The 22,136-nt window shown below is 40.7% G+C and overlaps 1 protein-coding gene across 2 annotated transcripts; it reads left to right on the top strand.

The window, feature by feature from the left end:
- Positions 1-3,940: 3,940 nt before the first annotated feature.
- On the top strand, positions 3,941-21,589 carry LOC111338584 (uncharacterized). 2 transcript variants are annotated; one of them, XM_088762922.1, is made up of 18 exons: positions 3,941-4,117; positions 4,225-4,473; positions 4,755-4,869; positions 6,938-7,063; positions 7,461-7,525; positions 10,429-10,537; positions 11,421-11,596; positions 11,785-11,838; positions 12,104-12,187; positions 12,360-12,557; positions 13,381-13,472; positions 13,987-14,540; positions 15,436-15,479; positions 15,647-15,758; positions 16,309-16,351; positions 18,065-18,283; positions 19,379-19,436; positions 20,703-21,589. In XM_088762922.1, the coding sequence occupies exons 1-18, from the start codon at positions 4,049-4,051 to the stop codon at positions 20,862-20,864; spliced, it is 2,529 nt and encodes an 842-aa protein (XP_088619048.1). In that variant the 5' UTR covers positions 3,941-4,048; the 3' UTR covers positions 20,865-21,589. The 2 variants fall into 2 exon arrangements, with proteins under 2 accessions (XP_088619048.1, XP_088619049.1); XM_088762923.1 differs by lacking the exons at positions 3,941-4,117; positions 4,225-4,473; positions 4,755-4,869 and adding an exon at positions 5,883-6,337.
- The last annotated feature ends 547 nt before the right edge of the window (positions 21,590-22,136 follow it).

Here is a 22,136-nt window from a genome sequence, read left to right as displayed (position 1 = left end):
GTATCATTGAAGAAAACTGTCGATCTTTTAGTATTTTCCGAATCTTTATCCTCAAGTAATTTCTCAATTTGTCGCTGGGTCGATGAGGCGAATCGAGAAGCCATTCTTACTTCGCTGTCCATGAACTTGACATTGCTCCACCGGAAATCATGGATTGCGCGCGCAACCTACAGATTATTCACTAATCTGTTGATACAGATTAGTGAATAATCTGTAAGTTGCGCTGTTTTCCAGAATTAACTGTGGGCGTTTAGCCAATGAGGAGACAGTTGGTGTCTACTATGTATGATAATAGATAATATTCATAGTTGATTAAAATTCAATTTTTGTAAGACTTTTCTTTCTCACAAAAAGGCATTCCGCTTTGTAGGCCACTAGTGTCCAAAATTAAAAAATCACCCACTAACTTCAAAGACCTAAAATCATTCACTACTACCCTAAATCAAAAATCGACCACTAGTGTCCAAAAATCCAAAATCCAATATCGCAAAACGGCCACTCACAGTGGTCAAACTCGCAAGACGGCCACTAGTGGCCAAAATATTCGCTAACATAGCAAATTAGTGGCCAAAATGGCCAACAACCCACTAGTGGCCCAAATGGAAACACGGCCACTAGCCGGCCGAAATCGTTAAACGGCCATTACTGGCCAAAATAGTAAGACAGCCATCACAAGCGGCTTAACTGGCAAAACGGCCACTAGTGCCCAAAATGATAAAACTGCCTCGAGTGGCCAAATGGTTAAACACCAACTGACGGCCAAAACCCCAAAACAGCCATCAGTGGCCAAAATGGCAAAACGGCCACTAGTGGCCAAAATGGCAAAACGGCCACTAGTGGACAAAATGGCAAAACGGCCAGTAGTGACCAAAATGGCAAAACGGCCACTTGTGGCCAAAACGATAAAACTGCCTCGAGTGGCCAAATGGTTAAACACCGACTAACGGCCAAAACACCAAAACAGCCACCAGTGGCCAAAATGACAAAACAGCCACTAGTGGCCAAAATGCCTAAACGGCCACTAGTGGCCAAAAAAGGTAGAATGGTGACCAGTGGTCAAAATGGCAAAACGGCCAAAACGGCAAAACGGCCACAATGGCAAAATCGCTACTAGTGGCCAAAATCGGAAAAGAACAACTAGCGGCCAAAATGGCAAAACGGCCACTAGTGGCCAAAATGGTAAAACAGCCACTTGTGGCCAAAATGGCAAAACGGCCACTAGTGGCCAAAATGGCGAAACGGCCACTATTGGAAAAATATGGCAAAACGGCCACTAGTGACAAAAATGGCTAATAGGCCACTAGTGGCCAAAATGGCAAGACGGCCAGTAGTGCCCAAAATGGCGAAACGGCCACTTGTGGCCAAAATGGCGAAACGGCCACTATTGGAAAAATATGGCAAAACGGCCACTAGTGACAAAAATGGCTAATAGGCCACTAGTGGCCAAAATGGCAAGACGGCCAGTAGTGCCCAAAATGGCGAAACGGCCACTTGTGGCAAAAATGGCTAAACGGCCACTTGTGGCATAAATGGCTAAACGGCCACTTGTGGCAAAAATGACAAAACCGCCACTAGTGGCCAAAATGGCAAAACGGCCATTAGTGCCCAAAATGGCGAAACGGCCACTTGTGGCAAAAATGGCAGAACGGGCACTTGTGGCCAAAATGGCAAAACGGCCACTTGCCGTCAAAGTGGCAAAAGGGCCACTAGGGGTCAAAATGGCCACTAGTGGCTGTTTTGCTATTTTGTCCACTAGTGGCCGTTTTGCCATTTTTGCCACAAGTCGTCGTTTCGCCGTTGTGCCAAAAGGGCAAAACGGCGACTTGTGGCAAAAATGGCAAAACGGCCACTTGTCGCGAAAATGGCAAAACGGCCACTAGTGGCTAAAATGGCTACACAGTCACTAGTGGACAAAATGGCAAAACGGCCACTAGCGGCCAAAATGGCAAAACTGCCACTTGTGGCAAAAAAGGCAAAATGGCCACTTGTGGCAAAAAAAAGCAAAACGGCCACTTGTGGCCAAAATGGCAAGACGGCCACTAGTAGACGAAATAGGAAAACGGCCACCTGTGGCCAAAATGGCCACATAGCCACTATAGAGGTCAAAATGGAAAAAGGGCCACTGGTGGCCAAAACGGGGAAACGGCCACTTGTGGCAAAAATGGCAAAACGGCCACGTGTGGCCAAAATTGCAAAACGGCCACTAGCGGACAAAATGGCAAAACGGCCACTTGTCGCCAAAGTGTCAAAAGAGCCACTAAGGGACAAAATGAAACCGGCCACTAGTGGGCAAAATGACAGAACGGCCACTAGTGGACAAAATAGCCACTTGTCGACAAAATGGCAAAACAGCCTCTAGTGGAGAAAATGGCAAAACGGCCACTAGTGAGCAAAATGGCAGAACGACCACTAATGGACAATCGCGCGGCTGGTGGCCCAAATCAGACCATGCTAGCTTCGCAACTTTAGTGGCTCTACAGGCCATTAGCCGCCAATTCAAATGGTAAAATCCGCTCTTTTGGAATGATTAAAGTATTATTCGAAGTTCCACGATGTACAAATCAAAGTTATTTATTTCTCCAAAGAAAAGTCTTGTTTTTAATAACAGTATATCGTCTTCTTTTGTACTCCGAAACAAACATTAATTAGCATGCATCGGGAAACAGTGTGATAACGTGCCAATTCCGAGTAACATTGGAGGCGATTGTCACCAAGCGTTGAACTGCCCAAGATGTTCTTAAACAGCAAACAAAAGTCAAAATCGGGTTAAACTCGGCAGACTTCGTCGTGGTCTATGAGGTCTTTGCAATCTATTGTTACGCTCACTTACTCAACAAGACAACTTTGTTGCTTCGCCTCCACATGAGGCAGTAACCATAAAAAACTAAAGAGAGAGGAAAAAAAAAAAACAAAAAAAAACTAAACAAAAAACAGCTATTGTGAATATTTATGTTTCTTTTATATGTCTTCTTCAGCTCACCCATTTGATCAGATGTAACTGTTGTTTGCCTCTTTGATCTCCGACTGCCTTTGTTTGAGCTCGAAAACAAGGTCCATAATTAATCGAATTTGTGTATTTAACTCAAGATATCAGTATTATGTCGTCGGTAGGTGTACATGCAGTGAATATGTCCTTTGTTACAGTTGTTACTCAAAGATTCGCGTGAATTTTCAGAGATGTACGTCAAAGAAACAAAGGAACAACACCTAACCTTGATGTGCTTCACTGAACCTGAATGGGTTCCCAGAGGGACTCCTTACGTAAAATGTGCTTAAACATCACGCAAATTGGGTCGAAGTCTGGAGCTTAAACATCACGCAAATTGGGTCGAAGTCTGGAGAGGAATACGTGTTTTTGTTGTAGTTGTTGTTTTTCTTTTTACGTTCGCTTAAGCGCTATAGCTGTATCACAAATGTTACTACGAAGTGCCGAATCGACCTTAGAACGTCTGGAATTGCTGATTATTTTGTTTAATTAAACAGTGAACTTTACAGATACGAGGTCAAATCATTATCATTAAATTTTTATCTTCTCTTTGAATTGATTCCGTCTTCATTTCGAAACTTGTCACAAACAAAGACCAAACAAGTTTGTTAGCAAGAGCTTCTGCAAAAAGTAATTGCGTGAGAAATTACTATTTGTGAAAGAAACATCACGCAATCTTGCTAATTATTAACTCCTTCTGGAAAGGGGGATTACTTCTCAAAAAAATCACGCCGAAGACAAACGGTAAACTAAGTGGTAGTATCGGAGATGTATATTTTTTTCGGGTGGTCAAAGTAAATTTAATAATGCTCTAAATATCAGAGAAATCCGATTTTCGAGCACGCAAACTGTCAGTACTTGAATCAATAAAGTCATAGTAATAAGTTAATTGCCAGCGGATGAGAGCAGTCTTAGCCAATAGGAAAGTGACAATAGTTTGAGGATGAAATTGACACGCACGTCAGAGCAAGAAACTGCATAATTCGACATTGGGTTGGATACGCTTTTCATTTTCTCTTTTGCAAAATGTGTTCTTAGCGAAAAATACTCAAGATTTTATCCATGACGGACGCAAAACATACCCGTGGACATTCTAGGAAGTTAAAAATCGGAGTTGGCGGGAAGCCTGTGGTTGGTTTAGTTGTTGTTCGATCACTTACGATCTCTTTGGTGATGCGTTCCATTTTGACAACTAGTCTAAATTTAGAGTCAACGCTATATTCGTTATCTTTTACTAGCAAAGCTGGCAACATGAAGTCGAAATGCAGCCTACGAGCTCCCTGGCAAGGGCAACAGCCGCTCAGAATACAGATTCGCATCAAGAAAGTGGTCTGAGTCGTCATCCCGTCGCTCAGGGAACGCAACAAGCGTTTGCTGCCATCAACCCGCGCGGCAAAAAAGAAGCAACGACATTCCCGGCATTTCACTCGAAGAACGCTCCGGTCAAAGTCTCCGTAACTGGAGAATGGGCTCTGAAGGAATGCGAGGTGCATAACCATTACCTCATTATTACTTCATTTAAATTGCTTTAACAACCGTTGTGATTTGATTCAAAACGCACTGTTATTTACAATTACCGCACTTTAGATTCCCTTCAATTTCAGTGGGTTTATTCAAAGCATCCGAGCTTTTGTGTTTTAATGCCTTAATTTTAATACTCTACTTAGACTGTCTAGCTTCTTAGCGCATCAAATGTATAAATGTTGATTCTAGACTACCGGTGTCTGTTATTAGCAATGGAGGAATATTTATGCTTTTTGATCCGAAGGAACACACATTCTGGGCTAACAACTTGTTAAAGAGAGGAAAGCGGAGACTTATTTCCGACATCCGCCGTTCGATCGGTGATGGCCAAACCTTGGTTTACGTTTTGGAAACCTTAGGTAAGATTTGAGCATCGGTTTTAATATTGATGTTATACAATACTTGTCAGCTTGTAATATATATGACTGTTTTAGTCTCACAAACTAAACAAAACGAATATCGCCCCCCTATTGTTGATGTCTGCGGTCCATGTTTCCGCTCATGGGACGAAGTGTCGCAAGAAACTTTTTTCCGTATTTCCGTATCAAGGAAGCTTTCTCTTGTCGTTTGTTGTTCACGATGTTGAAGGATAATTTATGTGTGTTTTTTGGCCAAATATGGAAGAATGTGGCTCTAAAATCCTTAAAATTTTATGTATAATTCTGACTGAGGAGGTTACGGATCGATGAGAGGACTCAAACTTACCATCTCAACCGTGGCGTTTACATCTCATTTACATGTGGCCTAATCACTCCAATACACCGTTAGACCGACAGGAAATGAGAATATTAAATCAAGATAAAGGTTTTCATCTCTTAAACATGATACTCTGGTAACTTCTCCCAACAAAATCAACCACTATCTCGGGAAAAGGTGATGAGAAATTCTCTTAAGTGAAGAACAGATCTCCCTCATTTTGATAGCGCCATATAACACCAAATTATCTCGTAGACTAATTCACGGGGAAGTGTATTGTGTGAAGAAGAGGGATTACTATCAGATTTTGACAGCTGAGGGGCAAAGAAACTGTGGATTTTATTTATCTATGATCTGTTGGTATTTCCTATTATTTGACATGTTTGTTGAAAAATTCCCTACCATTCATTTAGGATGCATATTCACCAGTACAGTGGTGTGTCCTTGTTGGCAATTTTCACCATTCTCATTGCAACATTGCAATTTTAATGAGAATTAATATGCTCATCACACTGAGGGATAACTTTATTACAATCATATTGTCGCTCAATGAGCTCTTTATATCAACAACTCCACATGTTATTAATATGCAAATAAGGGCAGTCATTGTTCAAACATAATCTAAAGAAAGTGCCAGTCCTTTGTTTCCTATACATTCTGTTATTAGTTTGACACCAAATAAGCACAATCAAAAGCCGATGTATTTAGTGAGAATTATTTTTTTTTGTACCTATGAAACCAGAGTGAGTTGATTTGCTTTGAGAGATCCTGTCGCCATAACTATATTTCTGAGTTAGTGGTTAGAACTCGTGCCGAGGCATCTCCTAAATGCACTTTGTTTATTCCCGAAATTGTGATGGAGTGTGCTTCTGTCAACTCATCAGTCCACTGGTATTGTCAGCAAACACTTAAACAATCACTGTATTTCTTATGAACTAATTTTGGCATTATACAAATTCATTGGAGTATAGCATAGTTGTCAAATTCACATCGGTATTACTTTCGCACATCAAATGGTACATCATAGCCCTTGATTGCTGGCAGTGAAGTTATTATTTTCAATGTGGCTGGCGATGGGTTTTTGAAGCTACTATGATCATGTGAAAATGCTGAAATGGCAGAAAAGAAGAAGTAAACAAGTTGTGTTTTTCTCTTTGATGTTAGTGATGTTGGCATCCTTGGTTTTGTCTAATCCATGTTTGTTGACATGGTACTGTACTTAGTGTTAGAAAAAGATTTGCTGTTTTTGTCTGTAATCTGTGGATAATTCAATATTCTGTCTTGTTTTAAGTCTTTTTACTCAAAATAATTTTTTACTAAACATTTTTCATGCAAGTAATATGTCTTTTTATTGCATGGTAGGTATTCTTGCTCTGTTTGATTAAACAAGTTCTCCTTGAACTCTGTTTAGAAGTGAAACTCATACACTTCATGCTGTAACATTAAACACACAGTTTCTTGTTATCGCATATATTTGTAGCTTGATGAAGTTTGCGGCTTGATGAAGTTTGCGGCCTGAGATGTCATTCCCTATTAATTAAAAATGAAATGATTTCTTCCTCCAATACAAGAGAATGCCACCACATTTAAGCTTCAACATCAATACTTCTCAGTTACATGCTTATAGTGAGATGTACTTTGTTTGATGTACTTTGTTTCTCTGTGGTTTAGATGTGACTGCTGCATGCAGTTGTACCGTGTGATTACTGATCACCTCTTCTTTTCTTTCAGCTGGTCAGAAGATCCCGGGCGTTTATGCTCGTCCAGTAACCAGGGCACAAAAACTAGAAAATCTACAGCTATGTATGAGTTTCATGGGAAACAGAAATATAAACCTGCAGGGAATTTATGTTGGAGGTAGGAAACATGTATTTGTACCCATTTTGATTGGCTGTCTTGATTTATAATAAAGGGGATTGAGGTTGTTTTATATTCTTCTTCAAGTTTCTTGTTCAGGTTCCCCTCCTTGCTGCAAGGGTTTTTTTTTTCAGTGTTCTTCAATTTTCTTCCCAGTGCACAGAATTCTAATTCAACCTTTCTAAATTGCAAAAGGAGCCACTTTGTAGAGGTGCAAATGCTAAAATCTGAACTAATGCCAGAGGGGATAAAATTTTGATGTTTCAGAATGTATCTACAAGTATAAACAATGAGGTTGTTATCTATTCATGTGGAAGCACTTGTACCTTACTATCTTAGTAATAGAAACAACTAGATTTCCTACTTTTATTCTAATTTTTACCATTTATTTCTTTAGATCTTATTGATGGTAACGTGAAATCTGTGCTGAATCTCTGCAGAAATATTAAAGCACAATTTGAGGTAAGTTTTCCACAGTCATACATACCCTTACACATACCCTTACACATACCCTTACACATACCCTTACGCTTACCCTTACGCACACCCTAATGCACACCCTTACCCATACCCTTATACATACCCTTACACATACCCTTACACACACCCTTACACACACCCTTACACACACCCTTACACACACCCTTACACACACCCTTACACACACCCTTACAATACCCTGACGCATACCCTTACGCATACCCTTACGCATACCCTTACGCATACCCTTACGCATACCCTTACGCACACCCTTACACACACCCTTACACACACCCTTACAATACCCTGACGCATACCCTTACGCATACCCTGACGCATACCCTTACGCATACCCTTACGCACACCCTAATGCACACCCTTACCCATACCCTTATACATACCCTTACACATACCCTTACACACACCCTTACACACACCCTTACACACACCCTTACACACACCCTTACACACACCCTTACACACACCCTTACAATACCCTGACGCATACCCTTACGCATACCCTTACGCATACCCTTACGCACACCCTTACGCACACCCTTACACACACCCTTACGCATACCCTTACGCATACCCTTACGCATACCCTTACGCACACCCTTACACACACCCTTACACACACCCTTACAATACCCTGACGCATACCCTTACGCATACCCTTACGCATACCCTTACACACACCCTTACACACACCCTTACACACACCCTTACACACACCCTTACACACACCCTTACAATACCCTGACGCATACCCTTACGCATACCCTTACGCATACCCTTACGCACACCCTTACGCACACCCTTACACACACCCTTACGCATACCCTTACGCATACCCTTACGCATACCCTTACGCACACCCTTACACACACCCTTACACACACCCTTACAATACCCTGACGCATACCCTTACGCATACCCTTACGCATACCCTTACGCATACCCTTACACACACCCTTACACACACCCTTACAATACCCTGACGCATACCCTTACGCATACCCTTACGCATACCCTTACGCATACCCTTACGCATACCCTTACGCACACCCTTACACACACCCTTACACACACCCTTACAATACCCTGACGCATACCCTTACGCATACCCTTACGCATACCCTTACGCACACCCTTACGCACACCCTTACGCACACCCTTACGCACACCCTTACGCACACCCTTACGCACACCCTTACGCACACCCTTACGCACACCCTTACGCACACCCTTACGCACACCCTTACGCACACCCTTACACACACCCTTACACACACCCTTACACACACCCTTACGCATACCCTTACAATACCCTGACGCATACCCTTACGCATACCCTTACGCACACCCTTACGCACACCCTTACGCACACCCTTACACACACCCTTACAATACCCTGACGCATACCCTGACGCATACCCTTACGCATACCCTTACGCATACCCTTACGCATACCCTTACGCACACCCTTACGCACACCCTTACGCATACCCTTACGCACACCCTTATGCACACCCTTACGCACACCCTTACACACACCCTTACACACACCCTTACAATACCCTGACACATACCCTTATGCATACCCTTATGCATACCCTTATGCATACCCTTACGCATACCCTTACGCACACCCTTACGCACACCCTTACGCACACCCTTACGCACACCCTTACGCACACCCTTACACACATCCTTACAATACCCTGACGCATACCCTTACGCATACCCTTACGCATACCCTTACGCATACCCTTAGGCATACCCTTACACAGACCCTTACACACACCCTTACACATACCTTACGCATACCCTTAAGCATACCCTTACACATACCCATACCCTTACGCATACCCTTACACATACCCTTACACATACCCTTACGCATACCCTTACACATACCCTTACGCATACCCTTACGCATACCCTTACACATACCCTTACGCATACCCTTATGCATACCCTTACACATACCCTTACGCATACCCTTACGCATACCCTTACACATACCCTTATGTATACCCTTACACATACCCTTACGCATACCCTTACACATACCCTTACGCATACCCTTACGCATACCCTTACACATACCCTTACGCATACCCTTACGCATACCCTTACACATACCCTTATGTATACCCTTACACATACCCTTACGCATACCCTTACGCATACCCTTACACATACCCTTACGCATACCCTTACGCATACCCTTACACATACCCTTACGCATACCCTTACGCATACCCTTACGCATACCCTTACGCATACCCTTACACATACCCTTATGTATACCCTTACACATACCCTTACGCATACCCTTACACATACCCTTACACATACCCTTATGCATACCTTTACACATACCCTTGAATGTCTGCTGACTGGAGTACCTGTGTAAGGAAGATATCTGCCTTAAGAAGAGTTCAGTTGAAATAAGAAGCCTGAAAGATCCAAATGGCTGCTAGCTGTGGCTGAATTCAGAGCCAAGTTTTTTTGGTGTTTGAATGTGAGCATTAAGCTTTTGTCGCTATTTTTCTTCTTATTCCTTTGACCCCCCCAAATTCCCCCCCCCCTAAAAGAAAAAAAATTCTTATTATGATATCGATATCACCCCTGATTCAAACATCAAGGTCACAAGAATAAAGGAAATGATCACCAACTAAATGAGGTCTTGATTATTTAACAAATTCTCCTTGTCAGCGCGTTAAGAAATATACAGAGAGCAGTATGGAGAATATGCAAACTGATGTGAGGGCATAAAGTGCCAATAGAGACGACAGACTAATTAAAAAAAAATTGAATCTCCAGACAGGAGTTTGGATTTATCACAGCTTTTATGATTTGACCATTGTTTACTGCAGGGAGGATGGGTGTGTCCAGATGGGCCACGCCCTGGCTCCTCTGGATCAACCAAAGAGGAAGATTTCCGATTGATGAGTGGCACATTATCTCAACATCCTGTGACAAATGGTGATTGTCATATTATTTTAACATCCTTGTGCGTGTAGTGGGTCAGTGGCAATGAGGATTTCCTGGTGCATGTTTTGCCCATTACCATCTCTTACTAGCTCCAATATATAATTTTCAATTCAGTTCTCACAAACTGGAGTAGGATCTGGGTATCATAAGCAGTGCTTCTGTAACTGGTTTGTAGGTTAATTTTCTGAGACAACGAATGCATGTCTGGGTCTTCATGAGATTTTTTTAGGAGGCAACCCTTCAGAAATTACTTAGATTTGGATTTCAATTTTTAGTTGATAGGAACTGTAAAACTTGAAACCCAAATTTGTTATTATTTGCTCTCACCTCAGGTTATCTTAAATTCATGATAAAGTAGCCCAAAAAACTATTTACAGGAACTGGTGAAGTTTCCCTGCTGGTGGCTCTTAAATACAACCCTGTTGATATGAGGGAGGATAAATGGATAAAAAAATTAATGGCTTGTATTGAGAATCTCAGATTATCGTTAGTGTCTAAGCAGCTGTGCACCTACCCTCCCCTCCCCCCTCTTAACCCAACAATGACCCTTACTTGTTATCAGTAGACTATTGTTGGGTTGGGGGAGGGGTAAGTATGCATTTGCTCAGATACTGATCCAGACTTTCCTTTAGGTAGCATGTTCTGGTATCTCAAATGTATAACAGGGAAGGCTTTCAAATCGTTTCAATCCTGTTTGGCCTGAAGACCACTTCAAGTGTGGCCAACATATGACTGTGTGCATTGTTGGTCCTTCACCCATGCTCATTCAGAATGTAATCCCCAGCCAGGGTTGAACTGAGTGAGTTATGAATTAACATTATCAATATAGAGCTTGTGTTGTGATTCAGCTTTGCTTCCATTGTGGCTGCTTTAGGTTATGATGTGGATCCGCGACTGCATGGTAACAGTTCAGGATACCACTCAGATGATGCATCTCCCATGAAGAAGAGTGAGGGAGCTCCAATTCAAGAGTTCCGCATGCCAGGAATGCTTGACGGTCATGAAGAGCAATCCAGGAAAATTGTGCAACCTTCTGATGTTATTATAATGGTATTTTAAATTAAGATTTAATTAGAATAAACAAACAAAATAGTTTTAGTCAAACTTACAAAGCTCAAGTGATTGGAATTTTTTCAACATATGAATAACAGGCTTTAGGTTCAGTTGTGTCAGGATTAGTTTTAAATAGGAAACTTTCAACATTTAACAAGTAACGTTCTGTTTTAATTGTGTTGCAGAGCCGGACTGAATTGGACAAAAGAGGGGTCTTGCAGACAAGTGAGAATCCACAAGTGAGTGTCCTTAAAGCTGTTCTGCAAGAACATTTGTCCGTTTTTCACCCAACAGTTATTACAGGTTCTGTATTGGTTCTGCATGGATTTGTGGAATGTCACGGTCATGTACATACCTCTGAAGAAGGAAGTACTTAACACGATTGTGGCTGATGTAACCAACCCCTGATACCAAGATTTTTCACCTCTTACATCATGTAACATTTTTTGAGGATTTTGATTCATTTTTATAATCTGATCTTTTTTCTTTGTGTTTATCTCATAGGTTCGCACAAATGGAACCATTTCATTGGAAGAAAGACTGAAAACATTGTTGAGCTCTCCAAATCCTGGAGGACAGGCTGGAGAGGTCAGAATACAAATCGAACCAATGGATTTACATTTATTTTTATAATGCTATGACTATGAATTGTAAGTTGCTAGTCCATTATAGCTGGATCCTCCATTTTCGAAACCTGCGTCGCAAAAAACAGAGTAAATTGCACTCAAATTTAACCCAATCCTCAATTTTGTTGTGACAGGAAACTGAGGAAGAGCTTATCATTCCACCACCACCAAAGGGAAATCATTTTAATGATGATGATGATGATGATGATGATGGTGATGTTGAGCGAAGACTTCAGTCGCTGTTGGATGTCGCTGAAGAAGACAAACCTGATATGGAGATTAAAACTAAGGACTTTAGTGGCTTGAAGGAGCTTGACAGGATTGGTTATGTGGTAAGTGTGGGTGGAATTGAGGCATTTGGTTAATATGACCTTTATTCTTCTAATTCATCTGGAATTGAGGCATTTGGTGAACATGATCTTTATTCTTCACTGCATTACCACAGTAGGGTAGGACTAGAATGGAATATATGCGAACCATGCGAGTAGTCCAGCCAATAAATCCCACCCATCCCACCCCAGGGGAGGACATCCATCACACAGTAATCTCGTGCGTGGGAAATTAACGTCTCTTACCCCTAACCCTGTAGGAGACGGGACCTCCATTTGTTCGTCCCTATCCGAGAAGACTAGAATATCTAACCATTTCTTGATGTTATAGAAAGGTAGCATATTCTCCTCAATCATTTTAAGACCTTGAATGTTGGTCCGGCCGGGGCTCGAACCCTCGACCTCCCGCACAACAATCCAGTGCTCTATCCATTGAGCTAACTGGGAGGTGGTCAAAGTCATTGCTTGGTAATTTTTTTTTTTTTTAGTTCTCAATAAGAGACCAACAGAAAATACTTCGGAAAGTTTCAACGATTTGGTCAAGCAAATCAGCTTGTCTTTTCCAAAATACAGTGGCCGGCGGAAAAGTCATTAATTTAGGAATTGAAATTCACTTAGCGTATTGCTAAATACTCTTTTTGAGTTTTATTTGTGAACACAGTGATGGAACGTGAAAAAACTCTATCATCTAGCCATCTCATATAAGCATGACCCGATTTTCCAATGTCCTGACAAAAGGAGACTGGTTTTAATTATCAAAGATTTTGTAAAGTCAGATTATGCTTTTGCAATATATTCCTTGGCGACTGAATTTTTCACTAATTAGCCAAGTCACCCATCCCAAAAGACAAGAAATGTCCAGAGGGGGCGGAGTCAAGCAAGGACTAACAGCTTTACAGGCAGCGGTAAACCAGCGAGGTAAATTATGTAACTGAAGCTGTTAAAGGCAATGCAGTATTAAAGTCTTCTTCGCGAAAAAAGTTGCGCTTTATTGCGGAGAGTCACTCGGACATCGATTGGTTTATTTACTACGGTCTGTGAATGGTGAAAAAAAAAAAAAAACGCGCCCACTCTGTCAACCAATTAGATGCAAGACCGAAGCCAGTCGTAACTTCCTGTACAGCTCCACAGATGAGTCCAGTCCCCAACCTCGTTCCCAGGCTCTCTTATTTTGCCGCCCCGTGGAGCGAGGGAACCTTTTCTTCTCCGCGCTTTCATTTGGTAGTTTTTGTTTTCTTTGATGTTTGTCTCTTCTAAATGTACTCATTATTCTGACTGGCGGTTTTCATTACTAGGGCTATGTTTGTACGATACCAAGTAGAAGTGGGCCCTGCTTTGCATTTCCCTTTCGCATGTTCGCTTACCAAGGACTTCAAAAACTTCCTTGGAAATTAAAGTGTTTTTTTTTTTTTTTAACTCTTATCTTGAACAGAGGAGCTAAATTACCATCAGCGCCGCTTAAAAGACAGACGAGACTAGAATCAGATTCGCCGGCTCAATCACCAAGATTTCACCGCAAATTAACAACCGCCGTAGGACTAACAACAAGAGCAACAGCCGTTGCATCCGAAATACAGGCCTCACGACCACAAATGCAAAGAACGAAGGATAGGTCTGGTAGCGTGAACAGTACGCACAGTGAAAGTGGCCATGCTATGAGGCTTGTGAAAGGGGAAGGCACACCACCTAAACGTTTCCAAAGAACGAATTCACGGTCAAACTTTTTGAAACAGGTCGCTGAAAAGCTGGCGGATAGATCAACGACGCCAACTGTTTCTGGATCGGAGTCGGTGTCTCCAGCAGACACGCCAATGCTGCCGACTCTTTCGCCCTCTTCTTCAGTGGCCACGTTTGTGTTCGTTAGTGAATCAGATTCGTCCGGTTTAAGTTCTGATGAAGAAGAAGGTCGTCATTGGCGGAGACGCTCATCGGTTTCTTCAAGCAGAAGCCGGGGCGGGAGGGACAAAAGAAATTCGATTGCGTCAGGTGTGTTTATTTGTGATTCCTCAATCTTTGTAGCCTTTTTGGTAGATAAGATGGCTCTCACTTATGGTGAGTGCACAGGACTCACGATCCAGTAGTCCGGGTTCAAGCCCTCGTTTGGTTATTTTTGTTTTGTTCGCAGATAAGAGCTTTACCCCTCATACCCTAGCATCAATATCCACATTCTCCATAGCCTCCTCTACACATCTGCTTCGGTACTGACAAGGGAAATTTGTATAACAATCAAAGATTGTGACTTTGCCGATTATTTCTTTTATTCTCTTACCCATAATGAATGATTCAGCAGTATTTCTGTAAGGAGAAATTACATGCTGGTCACTCTTAAGGTTTAAAGGGTTAAATCTCAGGTGCCCTGTTTATCAAGATAAGAAGATCTTTATTTAAACACGATAATAATTAAAGCTAACAGCTTGAGGGGTCGTGTATTTAGTTTATACGCTATTAAAATAAGAAGAAGACTAGCTAAATAAGTAAAAGGTTAACACTAACATCTTAATCAAAAGTAGAGAAAGTCGTCATTTTTATGGCGGACAGTTGAAGCTGAAGCAATATTAGATTTAAAATCTCTAAAATAAGGCTTTGTTTTCAAGTTTCGAAACAGCTCGTTGGGGTTTTTGTGCAAGATATTTCGTTCATTTGAGCTAATAGGAGTACAAATGGTTACTAACAAACAGCTACGAAGAAACTTTGTAGGTAAAACGTTTGAAGGTGATTTACCATGAAATTCTTATCCAAGTGGGTTAGCTTTTAATTACTTGTAGTAGTTTTTATCTTACGGAAAATGGCGGGAATCGTTTTACCGTTGTGGGAGGAACTTTACCGAAAACCAAACAGCGTTCTTTTGTTTATCTGTTTGTTTTTGTTTCTTCTTTAACAGGAAAAGCGAAGAGTACTCCAGATTTACAGGAAATTCGTACACAGGTAAGTTTCTTTAGGAAATTCGTTTGGAGACATAACATTACACAAAGGTAACGTGCCGAAGATTTAGTGCTTAATAAGCTGTAATGTTCAAGCGAAAATAGTAGTAGACTTGGCTTTTCTAAAATTTTTCCTATGATTGCGTAATTTTATTCTCTTTTCATTTGCAGCTGGAATTCTTAGAGGAGATGTACAGTGAAATATTGATTAGCAAAGATGTCGAATCCAAGGATTCCAAAAAGTCCAGCAATAAATTCAGCCAAAGAACAGCTGCAATGCAAGGTGAGTGATATTTTTAATTTAACTATGTCCCTTAACTCATCCACTTAGGGTGCCGTTAAACTGGGTATAGAGGTTTTGCACAGCAGCCATGTTGGATGGCAGGAACAATAGATTATGTTACCCATGGGAAAAAATTTTCTTTCTTGTGCAAAATATTTTCATTGTTCCTGCCATCCAACATGGCTGCTGTGCAAAACCTCTAATACGGAGATCCAGTACAGAGCGCTTCTGCGCAGCCGTGACCTGCGAGGAGTCGAGACCCTAATTATTTGCGCTTGCGCACGAGAATTTCTTAGTCCGCGGGAAATTGTGAGGCCTTGTGCAACGCGAGCCGAAGGGATCTGGAACAGATGTAGCGTTGATAACAAGAAGTAGTGCCAGACCCTCAGTAAACTTCAGCCCGAATCGACTCCAATCTTCCCGCGGACGGAGAAGCGATTTACGAATTTATAGTTCCTCATTTTCACCGGAATTCTCTTTCAAAGGATCGTTGTGTTCGCCATGTAAGTATTTGACTGCGATGTTCAGCACTGTACATTTTGTTTTGCAGCCAGCTTGGCAAGTTATAAAAAGCAGAGGAACAAAGATATCAAGTGAGGCTATGTTTGATTTCTAATATGATTTGGATTTTATGCGAAATTTGGGAAGCCCCAGATTTAAGTCTGACACACTGTGGGGGAAGAGTTGCTTCTGCATGTCTCCATGTTCAGCTGTTCCGCTGGGTTCTTGCCGAAAACAAGTCAATGAGACGTATTTTAATTATTCAAGCATTTGCGTGAATTCAAACAAGTTTGAATTTGTGTGCCCTTTTTCTGGAACAAAATTCTTACGCACGAATTAAGATTTTTACGTTGTGTTACACGCAGGAATTGTTAGGACGTGGTTCCGCTTCATGTCGCTGCTATTTAATGCTTCATTTCTCAGATTTCGTGATTTACTTATGAGTTCCTTACTTTATTATCTTTCATGTTTTTATTGATTTATTTTGTGATGGGAAGGTTGCATTTGGATAGAAGGAAAATAATCGAAGTTATATAATAATACGCGGACTGAGAAATACCACATTGCTAACAACTCGTTGAATTTTTACAAGAATGCTCACAATACAAATTGAGGCCAAATGGGAATCTTTTGATTACATTAACTTTATACTGATTTAATTAAGTTTTTTTTGGAAGTCTTTATCCGCGTCGATTTAAAAGTCAACAAGTTGTGTGAACCTCGTTCCATCAGTGCTGTGTTTTCATACCCAGTTATGTTCCTAACATGATAGCGAAAAATGATAATAATTAAGAGAAGAAAACATTGCGATATTCAGTTTAAATATGGTGTGTTGTCGGAGTGTTTGCCTTCTCTATAAATAGAGTCTGTGTGAGTTACCAATACAGCTTTCACGTAAATATTTCACTTCCGAAGCAGAATGAGTCTTGTTTGCGAGGAAACAAATCACTAAAATTTCCTGAAAACACGACTTCATTCATGGTTTTTAGAAATTACAGGCAAATTCTTGTAGTGTTTATTTCCTTCATTGCGCCTGACATCGTCTTTTTTAGAAAGTTTTACACAGATGTTAATGCTCTTGAAAATTTGGGGCCGAAACATGCGTCTAAAAATGAAGTATTTTAAAACTCAATATATTCTCGCGTGAGATGGCTTTTAATAATTGATCAGATACTGGCTTTTCGTCTCTGATATTCTGTCACAATTACAGGAATAACGTAACCAATATATTTTAGTACATATTTGTGTGGCTCTAAATAAGAAGCAAGTAATTTGCGGAGGACGAAGCCATGGAAATGGAATGGGAGATCAAACAGGCCCTGTTTTTGACCATCATTTTCAAATTTTCAACAACTTTTTATAATTTTTTCATACAATTCTGTATTCAATTTTCAAAGCCTTCTTAACTTTATGGTATTAAGAAAGAACTTTTTTTCCGGATAGACAAAATAAAATGTAAACGAAATCCTTTTAACGGAAAACACTCGAGTTATTGGCGTCAAGAGGTTTTTGTAGTGAGGCATGCATTGGGCCTTTATTGACGTCACTATGGTTACAAATTTGGACACAGCTTTCCCATCTAATCGCGGTTATTGGCAAGAGTTTAACAGTTTGTAGGTAGATATTTCTAGTAAACATAATTGGCCTGACAGTCATAGAATGCCAGAGGAAAAAAGGTATGCACGAAGAACCTAACTTTTCACTTATTAAGGCACAATAGAGATGTTCAGATGCCCGTTTTACGAGACGAGAGGAAATTTCGTTCGTTTAACTGAATATCCTGGTTCGTATTTTTTTTTCAACAGGGCAGTAAACAAGCGCTTTGGTCGCTTAGAATCTCATGTGGTCACTCTCGCCAGAAGTGTGGCTCATTTGTCATCAGAATTACGTTCACAAGCTTCGCTTAGTCAGGATGTAGACGACATGAGGCGGCAAGTACAAGATCAACAACTCAAAACTAAGGAGGAGGGTGACGCGGCCAAGGAAAGCGTTCAGCTGCAGTCGAGAGTGAAAAAACTTAAGAGGTACTTCTTGAAAAATTATTTCTACAACGGAACCATTTAGCCCCGAAATATGAAATCCGTATAGAACAAAATTTGGCGGTATAAACAAACATCCCTATAAGGACAATCCACTGTTGTCAAGAAAGTTCTGCTTCGGTAGATGCCCCTATGTAGGTTTATCAATCACCCTTACGTAAAGAACCTTTAGGTAATGAAAGTCCGAGGTAAATCGATCCTCATTTACCTTACGTCCCGGTATCACAAACTCCTGTATAACAAAGCCTACAGTATGCGAAAAAATCCCCAATATCGCGTGGAGATAGGGGAACTCGAGACCGTTGAGACAGTTTGAGACATAGCTAGATAATTGGACCCCGTCAGTATCAACTTGGAAAAGTGTGCCATTGGCTTTTTAAATATTTTTCAATGAGAATCGCGAATCTAAAACTTTACAGCTTCTTTTTACGTATTCTTATCTTCACGCACCTATTGATAGTGAGAGCGTCCGGAGTGTCTCAATAGTTAAATTAATTACGATATAACCAATCGAAGTTCACTCATTACGATCTCTCGTGTAACTGAGTTGCCGATAAAACGAACTTCTTTAAGCCGGACGAACAATATTCTTTCATGCGACTTAGCTTCTGCCAGTAGAATATAGGTAATGGAACTTCGATATACCAGAATCTTTCTATATCAGATACAATTAAGATGCTTAACATTAAAATTATTCATGACGAGTGCTATGGTAGAAAAGAAGCCGATTGCGAAACAGTTCAGCGGGGTCTGAATCTTTAATTTCGTTACCTGCATCAGTCGTAACACTGTTTAAGTGCGCAAATGAGTGGGTTAAAAATAGCATTAAATACGTCAGGTTTACTATGTTTAGAACTGCACCTGGAAAACCAGATAGTGTACAATAAGTCGCGTGTAAACGCCCACGGAAGAGTATTTCCTCTGTAGTTTGACGGATTTGGTTTGGCTTTCGTTTTCTTGCGTGAAAAATTTGTTTAAGTACCATTTTGTACTAAACTCCATTCATTCCTGGCTGGCAACTTTAGGAACGAGAAATAAGTGATCTGAATGATTTTTAACATGGCTTCTCTTTTTTTTTAGCTTTTTCGGTGAAGATCCTCCACTTCTCGCTCTCTTTCTCAAGAAGCTCGGATATGAGGTAATGCGAACTAAAGCCGAGTGGCGGCGTATGACGCAAATGTGCATTTTTATTCGAATTTACGTTACTTTAGCAGTACGAGCCTTTTGATACATTGTCGTCAGAGTTTATTCAGTTTTCTGAACCATTGTGTTGCTAGGAGTTATACCACGACTCTTGGTTAGGATGTTGGTCCATCTTCATCATTTCGCCAACTTTCCCGTATTGCCGTATTGTTCACCGGGACCTATTTTAAATCCAGGGTGGAGAGGGTAGTTTGTGAGTTAAGTCCCTGACTTCTTAGGGTCAAACACACTAACGATCTCTCTTTGATGTATCAATCACTGTCACGTGTATGACATTATATCTACGACTAAGTTTTTGTGGCCACAAATTCTCTGTTCATTGCAACCCACTCATTTTCCCGCGTCAAGTGATACATATACGTTGGCTGAAAAAGCGTCTTTATTTAGAGTTCCTGTACGCAAAAAAGTTGCGTAAATAAACTTGGCCATTTAGGAATCGGTCAATATATAAGGACATTGCACAGAAGGTCTCTTTTGGGTCACTGGAAAGTCATGAATTTGTGTTAGGTCAGGAGAATATGAGGCTCAGAGACTGATTTGCCCTGAAGTCTCTACCGTTATAAAACATCATTTGGCCTATTTTAAGATAGTTTGGTTTTATCAACTAAGTTGAAATTGTAAATTGGTCACCGTAAAGAGTTAAAAAGCTAACGAAGGGCTGACGCTCGAAACGTCAGCTTTTTAACTATTTGCGGTGGCCAATTTGCAATTTCAACGTAGTGGATAAAACCAAATTGCCTCGTTACCCATACCGACGCAGCACCACAGGTTTCTTAAGAAAGTTACCCCCTTTATTTATTTTAAGACGACAGCTCTCGTTTTTGGAATTCGCAATGGGTATTGAACAGCCAAATGTGTGTCGCGATTTTTCTGGTGTCGACGAACTATGTAGCGTCAAATCATTCCCAAGCAACAGATATTGCCGTATTAATTTTTTTTTATTCGCGAACTCCCTCAAACAATCCGTCTTTTCATTCGTGTGCACCGTTTTCACCCCAACACTAGTGTGTATATTCTCCATGCTGTTTTTCGTACAAGGAGAATTTGTGCAACAGTCAAGAGCTCCTTTAGTTGGGGACCATTTCCTTTATTCTCCTGACCTTAATGTTTGATTAAGCGGTGATATTGTAAGGAGAAATTAGATACTGGTCATTCCTAGCGGTCAAAGGGTTAATGATGTTCTCACTTCGTGTTCCAACAGAGATTTGTAGACAACTTTGAAGCCGAACAAGTTGGCATACTGGAGGTTGCCTACATGACTGAAGAACGATTACAAAGCTTGGGAATTCCACTGGGTCCGAGGTTGAGAATTATGGAAGAAGTTAAGAAATTTGTCTTGGAACACACGAAGAAAGTCGGCTAAACTTTGTTACATGTATTTTTATTTATATGTGTGGTTCATCTTTTTGTCCCCTTCTTGAAATTCGTTATGACATGAAAAAGAGAGGGTAAGGAAAAGTATTCGCGTAGTCAGGTTGCTACGTTAACTTCCGCCTTGGCGTGTTTGACTGGTTACGCAATCGTTCCAGAAGTCGAGTTGGAGATCACCAGACAACTAGCGTGATAAACTTTTCGCAAGTCGTCAAAAATTTCGTATCGGTTATTGACATGACCGAAGAATTGTCCACGACACTGGAGAGAACTCACTTATTTGTTTTTATGTTTGAGGTCAGAATTCTTATTTTGGGACTAGCGTCGTGTCCTTGGACTTTTTAAAAGCAAGTGAAACCATGGGTCAAAAAATATTTTTCTAACGAATGATTTTTATCGAGACCTCAACTGAATCATAAATTTACTGTTTATAACTTACGTCAATGTATATGTTTCAAAAACCAACCTTCCAGATATTTATGTTATTGTAATGTTATTTTCGTTCTATCCTCATCACTACGTGAAGCTGATGGAAGCCCTACTTAACATGATTGATGGGCAATATTGTTTATAAAACTTCAAATACATTTTTAAAATTGCATACCACATCTACAATTCAAATTTAATATTTTATGCAAGTAACAATTTTTTGAAAAAGCTTCAGAGATGTATATTTTCTTAGTAAATATTTTTCAATAAAGACAATAATTATTTGTACATTTATTCTCCCGCCTCTACTTTCTCCCCATCATTGTGCCTTCTCAATGATAGCAGTACAGGCCCCTTATGGGGGATGGTTACCACACCCATTCTCCTCTCCTTCATCTTGACTATTGCTCACCCTCTTAATATCGTTTTTTCTCTCACCATTTTTCTGCCGCGCTGTTGTAATGACTAAGAACGGCTAGTATTCTGCTCTCAATATTCTGGTATTTTGTTATTCAGGTCCACCTTTTTACTCTACAACATGCAGAAATAATCCAAATGTAACAGCTAACTGTGTTTCCATAAATTAGCCAGCTAACAGTTGATGAAAGGAGACAAATTCATGAGCTGAAAGGTGTTCCAATATGACTGAGCAGTCTTCATCAACTTGAATGGGGGGGGGTATCACAGTTGAAAAGGAGAATTCCCACTCGAGTACTAGGAATTGAGGTGTCGACACTAGGCGGCAGGAGGGTGGATGGGGGTGGCTGAGGAGATTTGTTTGAGTTATTAGAAATTGGGGCAAGACGATTGAGATACATAAAATACATAATTTAAT

The sequence above is a fragment of the Stylophora pistillata genome, chromosome 6, assembly GCF_964205215.1.
Source record: "Stylophora pistillata chromosome 6, jaStyPist1.2, whole genome shotgun sequence".
Taxonomy (NCBI): domain Eukaryota; kingdom Metazoa; phylum Cnidaria; class Anthozoa; order Scleractinia; family Pocilloporidae; genus Stylophora; species Stylophora pistillata.
Note: the sequence above shows the minus strand (reverse complement) of the source record. Positions and strands in the feature narration are given on the sequence as shown.

Coding starts and splice junctions, on each gene's coding strand:
- LOC111338584 (XM_088762922.1), top strand. CDS start 4,049: ATGACGGACGCAAAACATACCCGTGGACATTCTAGGAAGTTAAAAATC. Junction 4,118..4,224: donor GAGTTGGCGGGAAGCCTGTG/GTTGGTTTAGTT, acceptor ATCTTTTACTAG/CAAAGCTGGCAACATGAAGT. Junction 19,437..20,702: donor TCAAGAAGCTCGGATATGAG/GTAATGCGAACT, acceptor GTGTTCCAACAG/AGATTTGTAGACAACTTTGA.